Raw genomic sequence first — 16,295 nt, 5'->3', positions numbered from 1 at the left:
GTCAAATCCTGTTGGCGCCGACAGGTTGTTTAAGAAAGCAGCCATTTAATGTTACACTGTCTTGTTTTCTTGTTTGCATTGTTATGAACAGTGCCTTTTTGTATTTGTTGTTTGGCCCGTTTCTCCCTCCCTCTCTTTTTAGTTTAACTGTTCTTCTCCTCATCCCCTAGTTCCTTGGGGAGTGTAACATTCATGACAAGTAGCTTCATGATACATTTGAAGACTGCTAATTGATACTACAGTAAGACAGCACAAAAAATACTCAAACACAGGAAGTTACATGAACAGGTGTTTAATGAGAGACTAATCTTTAGAAATCAAATCTTTGCACATGATGTTGAAACAAATACAATCATATTTCAAAGATAAGCACAGGTAATGCATTCTCAAGAGAAACAAGCAACATCAGAGTATTTACAGTAATGTTGTACAACCCAGTGGACTTCCTTCCTACAAACCAAAGGATACGTACTACAGATAAGGCATGAATGTGGATAGATTAGGGTGAATGAATGGACTCATTCAGTCGTCTCACCCCCTGAGAGGCCTCTTTGGCAGAATAGATGACTTTGAGAGAGTTGGATACTGAGTTGACAACAAATCTAACACTTGGTTCAATAAGAGGACTAGTTGACCACTGCTGTGGACAGAAATAGTAACTTCTTTTATCAACCACAGTCTGATGTTGTTTGAGCTTCATCACTTTGCCCTTCTCTGTTGATGACATCAGTTGTAATTTAAGATTTCTGGCCTTTTTGGTTAAAACAATGCACCAGGGCTCGCTGAAGATAAAAAAAATACAATCTATCTGCAGTTTATTTGGTACAGACGTTTTGTTATTGTGCTCATAAAGAATTATTTGCAACTATGCCATTCATAATAAAACATGATCAAATCAAATGTACACATAAACCCAGATTACAGATATGTCACCTTGCTCCCATTTTCCAACCTAAAGCAGGACTGAAGGGTAGAACTTGTGAGAAGAGTGGACCACATATATTACCTACAGTATGTCAGTTTCCCTCATCAATACTTCAAAAGAAGAAAAAAAGGTCATATTCCCAAGTTTTAAATTAAGTTCTTTGGGCTGAATGCTTTCTTTTTTTTCTGCACATCATAAAAATAATGGGTTTCTATGTGGCTTCAAGGTGTGGAACATCCTGAACGTCCTTCAGGGCTGATGGAGGTGGGTCCTAAGAGATGGTAGATAAGAATTAGGAAACACAACCGTCACTCTTTTTCACCAGAAGGAAATGTTTCTCACCTTTGGCACCGAACAAAAAGAGAAATGGAAATGGGGGATCAAAAGTACTATGATGTATATCCAGCATCACTTCATTTGTATACCCTGCATTAAAATATACTCTCTGATAGTAGATACTTATCAATGGTAGCTCTTATGCTTTGAAATCAACACGTGTTGAAAGCAGCATTTCCTTCTGGTTAAAATGATGGACACTGTTCGTCCAACCAGTGACGATCCATGACGCCCATAGTTACTTCCCTTTTCCATTAGAATATAATGTTGTTGTGTTTTGAGCTTTGTTGTTAGGTTTTCATATTTGTTGCTGTGTTTTGTGATTTTTCGAAACCCACCAATAACCTGTTTTAACTGTAAATTTCAATTTAAAAAATTCACACATTCAACTCTGGGACTCATGTCCTACTTACGGCTCATTTTTTGTCTGTCCCTTGTTCGTTATTCAGATCCTGCAGGTGAAACACAATAACACAAAGATTATTTTGAGAAAAGTTTGGAATTTCATACCATCTTCTGTATAAGATAAGGAGAGACATGCAAGCAAAGTGTACAGGTTTTTATACAGTATATATTTTCCATAAAAAGACTACAATGCCATTGACCTATGTCAATAATTTGGATCCAATGTGTTAAGTCTTCTCTGATTCATTTTCTGCAAGTTTTATGAGCAAATTAAATATCATGGATACAGAAGCTACTTTTTGGGACTAATGCCAGCATTGTGTTTGTTGTTGTCGTTTTTTTATTGAATGAAAGCACATTTTTAAGTAAATGCCTCAATTAAACCATATCAAGACTTAAAATTATTACTGTGTAGTATTCATATTTTCATATTTTAAAATAAGATAAACAACTTCCACTGCACAACTTGGGAGATATTTATTAAGCACTAGAAACAGGATAGATCCTGTCCAGGCGCCTAATATTATATGTAAGGAGTCTTAAAGTGAGAAGCAGCCCACCTGGATGTCAGCTCCCTTTACATATGTGATCACACTGTAGGTTTCATCTTTACATGCAGGGAGCTAAGGTCACAGAAAGGGAGCCCAGGGTGAGAGAAAAAAAAATCAGAACTAACTTGACAAATTAATTAAGCTCAAGGAGTCTTCACAATGAAATGCTTGTTGACTATTTTTTGTTGACAAGCAAAACAAAAGTTTTCATAATTACCAATCCTCTGTGACCAACAAGATTCCTGTACAAACAGTCTACTGCAACATAAGGTAAAAACAACTCAAGAGTCACAAGCTTGTTAGGTAACTTATTTGATATGTTGTTTTTACTCTTTAAGACTGAGTAAAACTACAGATGTGATGTGCGTATTTAACCCCTGCAACTTCCAAAGGCAAGAAACACACTGTTATAACAAATTATAGGAAGAGTTTTAGATTTCAATTTTGTCATTCAAATTAGCACTTCAGTTATTGTGTTTTTTTTTATTTCATTTGTAAAGGACCATGTAAAAGGTTAATAATAAATGTTATGATTTGAGGCATTGTAACAGAGTTAGGTTAAAGATTATTCACATCTGCTGTCTCTTGGCAGGAATATATTAGCAAATTCTGAATTCAGTAAACGTGCAAATTACCATTCTCACCAGCTCTTCTTTGGTTACAGAGGACTGCAGAAACCAACAACAGGACACCCACAGTTACCCCACAACCAGCAGTCACTGCTACGAACTTCCATATCCCCCTTTCTGCTTTGAAACAAGAGACCATGAACAAGTGTCAGTTTCACTTCCCACAGTTAGCGTCAGACATGTTCTGTGCTGCTTTCATTATAGTTAAGCAAGCAAAACCTGTGTAGACCCCAACACAACATAGAAGGTTAAGTCTTGATTCAGTCATGTTACACAATAACTGAGTAAATCATGTCATCAACATTTTTCCATCAGTAAATTCAGGTGGAAAAGAATGACTCATTCTCACCTGAAGCTGTTTTCTCAGAGGTTTCATAGACAGTGCTGTCTTTACTGTCAGGCATGTTTACACTTACACCTAGTGAGTACACAGCCACAGAAGTTGTTAATATGTCCACAGAAATGCCTGAACACGTTATGAATCTGCATCTACAGTACCTGTTCCATCCTCAGCGTCTGTATTCAGAGATGTCATATCTGTTACTTGGAGGCACATAAACAACATAACACATTAAAATCAAATATTGTCTCTGCTTCACATACAGTATAAAGACAAGATATTCAAAATATGAGTCGTCACCTGATGGTGTAGCTGATATTTTGAGAGTGGAAGCAACACGAACTGTGTTACTTGGTGGACTAACAGTCAGACCTGCTGAATGAAGAGAAGTACCTCTCAAAGTAATGACATTTATCATAATACCTTCAAACACAGGATTCAAGTAATGTACAGTTAGGGATTGATATAACTATAATTTATTGGTGTTTGTTTTGAAGTGGTAATATGAGTGGGATGAATCTGCATCTACAGTACCTGTTCCATCCTCAGCGTCTGTATTCAGAGACGTCATATCTGTTACTTGGAGGCACATAAACAACATAACACATTAAAATCAAATATTGTCTCTGCTTCACATACAGTATAAAGACAAGATATTCAAAATATGAGTCGTCACCTGATGGTGTAGCTGATATTTTGAGAGTGGAAGCAACACGAACAGTGTTACTTGGTGGACTAACAGTCAGACCTGCTGAATGAAGAGAAGTACCTCTCAAAGTAATGACATTTATCATAATACCTTCAAACACAGGATTCAAGTAATGTACAGTTAGGGATTGATGTAACTATAATTTATTGGTGAAGTGGTAATATGAGTGGGATCTCCAGGCCCAACAACAGACTGACTTGAAGAATAAAAATAATCAAAAACTTAAAAATAACAACTTGAGAATGATTTGTGAATTAGGTCTGATATCTTTTAAAAATATAAAACATGCCCTACCTGTTGTCATAGTAAATGCAGACATTGTTTGGGTTACGCTGGACTCTTCCTCCACAAGATCTACAATAAAAGAAGATTGATTTAGACCAGACAAATGTATGTGTGGACAAATGTGTGGGATGCACCTTTTGTGCAAATACTGAACTGTTAATTAATTAATTTGCATAGGTGATTTTAGGTGTGTTGATTCATCATCATTAAAACCTTGGAAGAACTTAGATCTCTGTACATATGCCTATAACGAGCCACTTAAGACCAATTTATATATTACATTTGAACAATTTAAGATTTTGGGCAACACTTCAGTCAAAATTAATTTCATTAACTTATCATTTACAGTGAATGTGGTGCAGCAGTAAATCATTTTCTCGTTTCTGCTCTAACTTACCCATCATGCTGTATCTATCACTGCGAGGAGATAAACGGAGGGATCCACTTCCTAATGTATAATCACAGCTGGCATCCCTTTGTTTAACTGAACGCAGTTGATTCAGTAAACCAGCAACTGGGAAAAAAAACTGGCAGAAGGATTCTTTTTTGGCTGATTTACTCAAAATATCTGCTGTTTTTGCTGGACGACTTGCTTCTCCAAAGTACAGGTTACACTTTGTACCATAAGCAGAAGATCCAGGTAGAGAGCAAGTGAAGAGAACAAGGTCACCATCAAAAAGACGACTCAGTTTTGGTGTTAGACCTACAAAAAGATGAAGAGTCTATTAACAAAAATATTTTGTATTTTTATGCAATCAAAAACAAAACACGTGCAGATGGGTCTGTATCCAAACACTGTTTTCCTTTTCAGAAAACCAGCAATGAAACAATACCACACATCATGTAACATAAAGTAACAATGACTGTCTCAAGTCTTATGTGAATTTGAAACTTCTGAAATGAAACCTTTTTTTTTTTTTTTTTTTAACTTCAACTCTATCTCCATCTGACTGAACAAAAAGTCAGATATTACAAAACAATTCATCAAAATATCAAAAATGATAACAACTCTGCCCTCAGAAAGCATTTTTTTGGGAATAGATTTTAATAAATCAGATTTTCTCTTTGATTCTGATTGTAAACCATTAAGAACTGCAGATTTGAAGTATTACATCACACTACTGTTCTTTTGCAAAGGCAATATAAAGATACTATCATCTGTAAACAGGTGAATCACTCACGGTGTATGGTGATGGAGGACACTGCACTGTGTGGAGATGGGGAATCTTCCTCTCCAAGCTTCTCAGTGTAAAAACAGGTCAGTTTAATCGTTGTAGGTGAACTCTGATATGACATCCTCAGCAGCTCACTTCCTGTCAGAGTCTGCAGACAAGAGCGAACTCTACCAGATCCTCCACCTAATGTGTGGAAATAACACTGGGGCACAGAAACAGATGATGGAGGCTGACAGTTCAGAGCGACTGAGTCTGTCTCATCGATCACAGGTGGATTCACTGTCAGTGAGGGTGGAAGAGAAGCTGAAAATGAGAGCAAATGTTGGATTAGATCACGGAGAGGTTTATGTCTTAGATAAAATCTTTAAAGAACAGGGTAATGACACGTCTTTCTGAAGTCTTTTGTTGAACACTACTTTGCACTGATATTGTACTAACTGATTTGTACTAATAGTGCATAGCAGCACTGCCCACTCACTTCGAATGATGAGAGAAGATGTCTCACTCTGAGGAGATTGATACCCATAAAGGTATAAACATGTCATTTTAACCACAGCAGGTGAACTCTGACGGGTAATCTTCAGCAGTTCAGCTCCTGTCATAGTCTTCACACATGGGGACATCATGGCAGGTTGTTCTCTTATAAAGCGGAAATAACACTCAGACACAGAAAGAGATGGTGGAGGCTGACAGTTCAGTGTGACTGAGTCTGTTTCTGTGATCACTGATGGATTCACAGTCAGTGTAGGTGGAAGAACAACTGAAAATGAAGTTAAACAAGTTAAATATAAAATATTCAACTGAAATATAAAGATAATGTTATTACAAATGATCAATAGTGATTTAATTTAAAGTATAAAATAGAGAAAGGGCATACTACTGTTATGAAATGTGTATTACTCACACATGATTAAAGTATTAAACCAAAGAACTAACCTTGTGCTTTCAACTGAGGAAATGAATCTGTTAAAGAAAAAGAGTTAACAAAGGAAACCAGTCTATTAGAGAAGAGTGATCTCTAAGTATGTTGTATTTATCTTAACTTGGTGAAAAAGAACAACAAAGCATGATTACACCACTACATTTCTGTCTGACATTACTCACTGCAACAAGTCTTATAATCACCAACATTTACAGTCACAACTCAGAAATGAGATCAAACTTACACATGAGGAAGACTAACAGCAGGTATCCAGTCATGATGAAGCTCAATAAAATAAACATTCAATAATCCTTTCACGTCTTCACTTGTGTGTCAGACTACATTGACTTCAACTAACAGAAGTGTCATTTTGCAGAACTTGCTCTGAACAAAAACCACAGCAAGCCAAAGGTGTGGGTCACATGAACAGAGAGGCCACCAACACATTCACTAGACTACATTTTTAAAAAGGGTCAATGTTTGGTCACTGCATAAATAGAATAAATCTACTGCAGTGTTGTCTGACTGGTTCAGACAAACCAAGGATGGCTTTTATTTCATTGCTTTATCATTGTTCGTTAGACTTGTTGCTTGCTCAAAAAGGAACGGGCTAGTGATAGATGCATTCACCCTCTCATGACCATAATTATATTCAAGCCACCTGGATTTATTTTGATTTTATGGCTGTAGAATTGTCAAAAAATGTGCTGAGAGACTGCTTCTGCCCCTTTTTCCTAGTTAGCTTCAACTTTAAGTATCTGGCAGTTATTCAACATTATTGTGTGTTTATGATACTATAATAACAATTAAAAGGGGAAAAACATAAAACGGCTTTGGATTTTTCAATTTAATATGATTTTCAGCATAAGCACTCTGAAATGACATGAACAAACAATTTCACATGAACAATTTGAACTTTGAAATATTTCACATATGTACAAAAAAGTGTCAGTCCTGGCCCTTGGCTTCTCCATTTTTCTGCTTGCTTTTTTTAAAATAAAAAGCCAGGCGTTTTTTATGTTGTGTGATATTCCCTGAAGCAGATCCTCTCCAGCTGCAGACAGAGCCACACTTTGCAAACCTCACACTGCCATGGGGTGCTCCTCTTGCACAGAGTGCACGTGCAGTCTCCCTTTGCTGGCTCTGAGCGACTTCTCCTCTCCTTGGCTGGAAATCGTATTTCACACGCCGAGCGATCTTTACCGCAATGTACAGTGTATGATCAAACCATACACTATTGGAAAGCTCCTGTTCTCTACTTTCGGAAAACGTTTGCTTTTTTTAAATTGCCCCAGCGGTTCAAGAGTTACGGTACTGAGAAGCTCGCGTCACAAATGTGTGACGCACTGCTGAATTTAGTCTGTGATTGGACGGTCGTACTGCGGAAGTCCTAGGGGCTACCGTAATGACAACTATATGGACGCTAAGGTCTATTTCTCAGCTCTCTGTTGGTTTTTTGAATTTTCTAGATATCTTAAAGGGGACATATCACGCTTTTTTCATCAATATATATTGGTCTAAGAGGTCCCCAAAACATGTCTTTAAAGTTTATGCTCAAAAAAACACTTTAAAATCAGATTTTGGCATGCCTGAAAAGTCCTCTTCTTCATTCCTCATCAGAACACTCTGTTTTCCCTCTGACCACGCCCCCTCCGGAAGTGGATGTGCCTCGGCTCTCCAGCACGTTGATCTAATGTTTACATGTTGGCTGAATATACACGGCTGCTCAGAGATCGCGTTACTTCAACCCTCTGAATCTGATCCTGACGGAGAGGCGCCTGTAGCAGGACCTTTCTGAACGATTGGTCATAGATTTAGTGTTTCTTGTTGTTTTATTTATCAGTATGTAGACGTGTGTCTTGGTACACAGCTACAGCTACAGCTATGAACATATAACTATGTGGCTATGCTAATTAGCGCTAGCACTTATCCATGACAAATAAAAATCATCCACTATATCTTCAAATCTGCAGACGTGGGGAGTAAAACCGACCTTTGTGTTTATTAAGACAGCCTACAACTAGAATGCCTCCCTCCTAAGCTCCTTGTTAGCACACATTTGTGCAGGTAATGAAAAACGGGGGAGGGATTCAGTATTATTTTATACAGTCTATGGGCTGAACAAGCTCCGAGCTCTGACTCCGTGACAGACCGGATATTGTTGGTACGTAACAAAAACACGGAAGTCTGAAACGGCTCGTTTCACACATTTACAGAAAGGTGTAGAAATCAAAACAGGGGCAGAATGGATTTTTTTCATTCTCAGGGGGTTTGTAGACATGCCAGGGACACATATTTCAGGTAAAGAACCAGTAAAAAGTCAATTTTGCATGATATGTCACCTTTAAACGGTTCAGGAGTTACGGTTTTTGAGAAGTACGCATGTCAAATCCTGTTGGCGCCGACAGGTTGTTTAAGAAAGCAGCCATTTAATGTTACACTGTCTTGTTTTCTTGTTTGCATTGTTATGAACAGTGCCTTTTTGTATTTGTTGTTTGGCCCGTTTCTCCCTCCCTCTCTTTTTAGTTTAACTGTTCTTCTCCTCATCCCCTAGTTCCTTGGGGAGTGTAACATTCATGACAAGTAGCTTCATGATACATTTGAAGACTGCTAATTGATACTACAGTAAGACAGCACAAAAAATACTCAAACACAGGAAGTTACATGAACAGGTGTTTAATGAGAGACTAATCTTTAGAAATCAAATCTTTGCACATGATGTTGAAACAAATACAATCATATTTCAAAGATAAGCACAGGTAATGCATTCTCAAGAGAAACAAGCAACATCAGAGTATTTACAGTAATGTTGTACAACCCAGTGGACTTCCTTCCTACAAACCAAAGGATACGTACTACAGATAAGGCATGAATGTGGATAGATTAGGGTGAATGAATGGACTCATTCAGTCGTCTCACCCCCTGAGAGGCCTCTTTGGCAGAATAGATGACTTTGAGAGAGTTGGATACTGAGTTGACAACAAATCTAACACTTGGTTCAATAAGAGGACTAGTTGACCACTGCTGTGGACAGAAATAGTAACTTCTTTTATCAACCACAGTCTGATGTTGTTTGAGCTTCATCACTTTGCCCTTCTCTGTTGATGACATCAGTTGTAATTTAAGATTTCTGGCCTTTTTGGTTAAAACAATGCACCAGGGCTCGCTGAAGATTAAAAAAATACAATCTATCTGCAGTTTATTTGGTACAGACGTTTTGTTATTGTGCTCATAAAGAATTATTTGCAACTATGCCATTCATAATAAAACATGATCAAATCAAATGTACACATAAACCCAGATTACAGATATGTCACCTTGCTCCCATTTTCCAACCTAAAGCAGGACTGAAGGGTAGAACTTGTGAGAAGAGTGGACCACATATATTACCTACAGTATGTCAGTTTCCCTCATCAATACTTCAAAAGAAGAAAAAAAGGTAATATTCCCAAGTTTTAAATTAAGTTCTTTGGGCTGAATGCTTTCTTTTTTTTCTGCACATCATAAAAATAATGGGTTTCTATGTGGCTTCAAGGTGTGGAACATCCTGAACGTCCTTCAGGGCTGATGGAGGTGGGTCCTAAGAGATGGTAGATAAGAATTAGGAAACACAACCGTCACTCTTTTTCACCAGAAGGAAATGTTTCTCACCTTTGGCACCAAACAAAAAGAGAAATGGAAATGGGGGATCAAAAGTACTATGATGTATATCCAGCATCACTTCATTTGTATACCCTGCATTAAAATATACTCTCTGATAGTAGATACTTATCAATGGTAGCTCTTATGCTTTGAAATCAACACGTGTTGAAAGCAGCATTTCCTTCTGGTGAAAATGATGGACACTGTTCGTCCAACCAGTGACGATCCATGACGCCCATAGTTACTTCCCTTTTCCATTAGAATATAATGTTGTTGTGTTTTGAGCTTTGTTGTTAGGTTTTCATATTTGTTGCTGTGTTTTGTGATTTTTCGAAACCCACCAATAACCTGTTTTAACTGTAAATTTCAATTTCAAAAATTCACACATTCAACTCTGGGACTCATGTCCTACTTACAGCTCATTTTTTGTCTGTCCCTTGTTCATTATTCAGATCCTGCAGGTGAAACAAAATAACACAAAGATTATTTTGAGAAAAGTTTGACATTTTATACCATCTTCTGTATAAGATAAGGAGAGACATGCAAGCAAAGTGTACAGGTTTATATACAGTATATATTTTCCATAAAAAGACTACAATGCCATTGACCTATGTCAATAATTTGGATCCAATGTGTTAAGTCTTCTCTGATTCATTTTCTGCAAGTTTTATGAGCAAATTAAATAGCATGGATACAGAAGCTACTTTTTGGGACTAATGCCAGCATTGTGTTTGGTTTTTTTTCGTTTTTTTATTGAATGAAAGCACATTTTTAAGTAAATGCCTCAATTAAACTATATCAAGACTTAAAATTATTACTGTGTAGTATTCATATTTTCATATTTTAAAATAAGATAAACAACTTCCACTGCACAACTTGGGAGATATTTATTAAGCACGTTAAACAGGATAGATCCTGTCCAGGCACCTAATATTATATGTAAGCAGTCTTAAAGTGAGAAGCAGCCCACCTGGATGTCAGCTCCCCTTACATATGTGATCACACTGTAGGTTTCATCTTTACATGCAGGGAGCTAAGGTCACAGAAAGGGAGCCCAGGGTGAGAGAAAAAAAATCAGAACTAACTTGACAAATTAATCAAGCTCAAGGAGTCTTTACAATAAAATGCTTGTTGACGATTTTTTGTTGACAAGCAAAACAAAAGTTTTCATAATTACCAATCCTCTGTGACCAACAAGATTCCTGTACAAACAGTCTACTGCAACAGAAGGTAAAAACAACTCAAGAGTCACAAGCTTGTTAGGTAACTTATTTGATATGTTGTTTTTACTCTTTAAGACTGAGTAAAACTACAGATGTGATGTGCGTATTTAACTCCTGCAACTTCCAAAGGCAAGAAACACACTGTTATAACAAATTATAGGAAGAGTTTTAGATTTCATTTTTGTCATTCAAATTAGCACTTCAGTTATTGTGGGTTTTTTTTATTTCATTTGTAAAGGACCATGTAAAAGGTTAATAATAAATGTTATGATTTGAGGCATTGTAACAGAGTTAAGTTAAAGATTATTCACATCTGCTGTCTCTTGGCAGGAATATATTAGCAAATTCTGAATTCAGTAAACGTGCAAATTACCATTTTCACCAGCTCTTCTTTTGTTACAGAGGACTGCAGAAACCAACAACAGGACACCCACAGTTACCCAACAACCAGTGACCACTGCTACGAACTTCCATATCCCTCTTTCTGCTTTGAAACAAGAGACCATGAACAAGTGTCAGTTTCACTTCCCACAGTTAGCGTCAGACATGTTCTGTGCTGCTTTCATTATAGTTAAGCAAGCAAAACCCGTGTACACCCAACACAAGATGGAAGGTCAAGTCTTGCTTCAGTCATGTTACACAATAAATGAGTAAATCATGTCATCAACATTTTTCCATCAGTAAATTCAGGTGGAAAGGAATGACTCATTCTCACCTGAAGCTGTTTTCTCAGAGGTTTCAGGGACAGTGCTGTCTTTACTGTCAGGCATGTTTACACTTACACCTAGTGAGTACACAGCCACAGAAGTTGTTAATATGTCCACAGAAATGCCTGAACACATCATGAATCTGGGTCTACAGTACCTGTTCCATCCTCAGCGTCTGTATTCAGAGACGTCATATCCGTTACTTGGAGGCACATAAACAACATAACACATTAAAATCAAATATTGTCTCTGCTTCACATACAGTATAAAGACAAGAAATTCTAAATATGAGTCGTCACCTGATGGTGTAGCTGATATTTTGAGAGTGGAAGCAACACGAACAGTGTTACTTGGTGGACTAACAGTCAGAACTGCTGAATGAAGAGAAGTACCTCTCAAAGTAATGACATTTATCATAATACCTTCAAACACAGGATTCAAGTAATGTACAGTTAGGGATTGATATAATTATAATTTATTGGTGTTTGTTTTGAAGTGGTAATATGAGTGGGATCTCCAGGCCTAACAACAGACTGACTTGAAGAATAAAAATAATCAAAACCTTAAAAATAACAACTTGAGAGTGATTCGTGAATTAGGTCCGATATCTTTTAAAATATGTAACATGTCCTATCTTTTGTCATAGTAAATGCAGACATTGTTTGGGTTACGCTGGACTCTTCCTCCACAAGATCTACAATAAAAGAAGATTGATTTAGACCAGACAAATGTATGTGTGGACAAATGTGTGGGATGCGCTTTTTGTGCAAATACTGAGTGTTAATTAATCAATTTGCACAGGTGATTTTAGGTGTGTTGATTTAATCATTGAAACTGTGGAAGAACTTAGATAACTGTACATATGCCTATAATGAGCCACTTAAGACCATTTTTATTTTACATTTTAACGATTTAAGATTTTAAGCAACACTTCAGTAAAAATTAATTTGATTAACTTGATCTAAATCATTTACAGTGAATGTGGTGCAGCAGTGAAAAATGTCCTTGTTTCTGCTCTAACTTACCCATCATGCTGTATCTATCACTGCGAGGAGATAGACGGTGGGATCCACTTCCTAATGTATAATCACAGCTGGCATCCCTTTGTTTAACTGAACGCAGTCGATTCAGTAAACCAGCAATTGGGAAAAAAAACTGGCAGAAGGATTCTTTTTTGGCTGATTTACTCAAGATGTCTGCTGTTTTTGCTGGACGACTTGCTTCTCCAAAGTACAGGTTACACTTTGTTCCATAAGCAGCAGATCCAGGTAGAGAGCAAGTGAAGAGAACAAGGTCACCATCAAAATGACGACTCAGTTTTGGTGTTAGACCTACAAAAAGATGAAGAGTTTATTAACAAAAATATTTTGTATTTTTATGCAATCAAAAACAAAACACGTGCCGATGGGTCTGTATCCAAACACTGTTTTCCTTTTCAGAAAACCAGCAATGAAACAACACCACACATCATGTAACATAAAGTAACAATGACTGTCTCAAGTCTTATCTGAATTTGAAACTTCTGAAATGAAACCTTTGTTGTTGTTTTTTTAACTTCAACTCTATCTCCATCTGACTGAACAAAAAGTCAGATATTACAAAACAATTTCATCAAAATATCAAAAATGATAACAACTCTGCCCTCAGAAAGCATTTTTTTGGGAATAGATTTTAATAAATCAGATTTTCTCTTTGATTCTGATTGTAAACCATTAAGAACTGCAGATTTGAAGTATTACATCACACTACTGTTCTTTTGCAAAGGCAATATAAAGATACTATCATCTGTAAACAGGTGAATCACTCACGGTGTATGGTGATGGAGGACACTGCACTGTGTGGAGATGGGGAATCTTCCTCTCCAAGCTTCTCAGTGTAAAAACAGGTCAGTTTAATCGTTGTAGGTGAACTCTGATATGACATCCTCAGCAGCTCACTTCCTGTCAGAGTCTGCAGACAAGAGCGAACTCTACCAGATCCTCCACCTAATGTGTGGAAATAACACTGGGGCACAGAAACAGATGATGGAGGCTGACAGTTCAGAGCGACTGAGTCTGTCTCATCGATCACAGTTGGATTCACTGTCAGTGAGGGTGGAAGAGAAGCTGAAAATGAGAGCAAATGTTGGATTAGATCACGGAGAGGTTTATGTCTTAGATAAAATCTTTAAAGAACAGGGTAATGACACGTCTTTCTGAAGTTTTTTGTTGAACACTACTTTGCACTGATATTGTACTAACTTATTTGTACCGATAGTCCATAGCAGCACTGCCCACTCACTTCGAATGATGAGAGAAGATGTCTCACTCTGAGGAGATTGATACCCATAAAGGTATAAACATGTCATTTTAACCACAGCAGGTGAACTCTGACGGGTAATCTTCAGCAGTTCAGCTCCTGTCATAGTCTTCACACATGGGGACCTCATGGCAGGTTGTTCTCTTATAAAGCGGAAATAACACTCAGACACAGAAAGAGATGGTGGAGGCTGACAGTTCAGTGTGACTGAGTCTGTTTCTGTGATCACTGATGGATTCACAGTCAGTGTAGGTGGAAGAACAACTGGAAATGAAGTTAAGCAAGTTAAATATAAAATATTCAACTGAAATATAAAGATAATGTTATTACAAATGATCAATAGTGATTTAATTTAAAGTATAAAATAGAGAAAGGGCATATTACTGTTATGAAATGTGTATTACTCACACATGACTAAAGTATTAAACCAAAGAACTAACCTTGTGCTTTCAACTGAGGAAATGAATCTGTTAAAGAAAAAGAGTTAACAAAGGAAACCAGCCTATTAGAGAAGAGTGATCTCTAAGTATGTTGTATTTATCTTAACTTGGTGAAAAAGAACAACAAAGCATTATTATACCACTACATTTCTGTCTGACATTACTCATTGCAACAAGTCTTATAATCACCTACATTTACAGTCACAACACAGAAATGAGATCAAACTTACACATGAGGAAGACTAACAGCAGGTATCCAGTCATGATGAAGCTCAATGAAATTAATGTTCAATAATCCTTTCACATCTTCACTTGTGTGACAGACTACATTGACCTCAACTAAGATAAGTGTCATTCAGAACTCTCTCTGAACAAAAACCACAGCAAGCCAAAGGTGTAGGTCACATGAACAGAGAGGCCACCAACACATTCACTCAACTACATATTTAAAAAGGGTCAATGTTTGGTCACTGCATAAATAGAATAAATCTACTGCAGTGTTGTCTGACTGGTTCAGACAAACCAAGGATGGCTTTTATTTCATTGCTTTATCATTGTTCGTTAGACTTGTTGCTAACTCAAAAATGAAAGGGCTAGTGATAGATGCATTAATCCTCTTATGACCATAATTATATTCAAGCCACCTGGATTTATTTTGATTTTATGGCTGTAGAATTGTCAAAAAATGTGCTATGAGTGAGTGCTTCTGCCCCTTTTTCCTAGTTAGCTTCAACTTTAAGTATCTGGCAGTTATTCAACATTATTGTGTGTTTATGATACTATAATAACAATTAAAAGGTGAAAAAACATAAAACGGATTTGGATTTTTCAATTTAATATGATTTTCAGCATAAGAACTCTGAAATTACATGAACAAACAATTTCACATGAACAATTTGAACTTTTAAATATTTCACATATGTACAAAAAAGTGTCAGTCCTGGCCCTTGGCTTCTCAATTTTTCTGCTTGCTTTTTTTTAAATAAAAAGCCAGGCGTTTTTCATGTTGTGTGATATTCCCTGAAGCAGATCCTCTCCAGCTGCAGACAGAGCCACACTTTGCAAACCTCACACTGCCACGGGGTGCTCCTCTTGCACAGAGTGCACGTGCAGCCTCCCTTTACTGGCTCTGAGCGACTTCTCCTCTCCTTGGCTGGAAATCGTATTTCCCACGCCGAGCGATCTTTACCGCAATGTACAGTGTATGATCAAACCATACACTATTGGAAAGCTCCTGTTCTCTACTTTCGAAAAACGTTTGCTTTTTTTAAATTGCCCCAGCGGTTCAAGAGTTACGGTACTGAGAAGCTCGCGTCACAAATGTGTGACGCACTGCTGAATTTAGTCTGTGATTGGACGGTCGTAGTGTGGAAGTCCTAGGGGCTACCGTAATGACAACTATATGGACGCTAAGGTCTATTTCCCAGCTCTCTGGTGGTTTTTTGAATTTTCTAGATATCTTAAACGGTTCAGGAGTTACGGTTTTGAGAAGTACGCATGTCAAATCCTGTTGGCGCCGACAGGTTGTTTAATAAAGCAGCCATTTAATGTTACACTGTCTTGTTTGCATTGTTATGGACAGTGCCTCTTTGTTTTTGTTGTATGGCCCGTTTCTCCCTCCCTCTCTCTTTTTAGTTTAACTGTTCTTCTCCTCATCCCCTAGTTCCTTGGGCAGTGTAACATTCATGACGAGTAGCTTCATGATACA

General features: G+C 37.3%; 2 protein-coding genes and 1 long non-coding RNA gene across 3 annotated transcripts; 1 reads left to right on the top strand and 2 right to left on the bottom strand.

Moving 5' to 3' along the window:
- Positions 1-276: 276 nt before the first annotated feature.
- LOC117815098 lies at positions 277-7,740 on the bottom strand. Its single transcript, XM_034686795.1, has 16 exons — positions 6,522-7,740; positions 6,292-6,318; positions 5,834-6,115; positions 5,362-5,658; positions 4,578-4,883; positions 4,190-4,249; positions 3,863-3,937; positions 3,721-3,765; positions 3,487-3,561; positions 3,345-3,389; positions 3,196-3,264; positions 2,853-2,963; positions 2,435-2,475; positions 2,227-2,289; positions 1,675-1,713; positions 277-1,196 (listed from the first exon to the last, which is right to left on the bottom strand). The coding sequence occupies exons 1-15, from the start codon at positions 6,577-6,579 to the stop codon at positions 1,678-1,680; spliced, it is 1,590 nt and encodes a 529-aa protein (XP_034542686.1). The 5' UTR covers positions 6,580-7,740; the 3' UTR covers positions 277-1,196; positions 1,675-1,677.
- Positions 828-3,328, top strand: LOC117815106. The gene is made up of 3 exons (XR_004631692.1): positions 828-1,055; positions 1,152-1,189; positions 2,882-3,328. It is a non-coding gene; the product is annotated as an uncharacterized LOC117815106 (long non-coding RNA).
- A 1,197-nt stretch (positions 7,741-8,937) lies between the features above and the next one.
- Positions 8,938-15,047, bottom strand: LOC117815440. Its single transcript, XM_034687169.1, has 13 exons — positions 14,818-15,047; positions 14,588-14,614; positions 14,130-14,411; positions 13,658-13,954; positions 12,875-13,180; positions 12,149-12,223; positions 12,007-12,051; positions 11,858-11,926; positions 11,516-11,629; positions 11,097-11,137; positions 10,890-10,952; positions 10,336-10,374; positions 8,938-9,857 (listed from the first exon to the last, which is right to left on the bottom strand). Exons 1-12 carry the CDS (start codon positions 14,849-14,851, stop codon positions 10,339-10,341), a joined length of 1,389 nt encoding a protein of 462 aa, XP_034543060.1. The 5' UTR covers positions 14,852-15,047; the 3' UTR covers positions 8,938-9,857; positions 10,336-10,338.
- Between the last annotated feature and the right edge of the window lie 1,248 nt (positions 15,048-16,295).

This window comes from Notolabrus celidotus, chromosome 1, assembly GCF_009762535.1.
Source record: "Notolabrus celidotus isolate fNotCel1 chromosome 1, fNotCel1.pri, whole genome shotgun sequence".
Lineage (NCBI taxonomy): Eukaryota > Metazoa > Chordata > Actinopteri > Labriformes > Labridae > Notolabrus > Notolabrus celidotus.
This window is presented reverse-complemented; position numbering and strand designations above follow the sequence as displayed.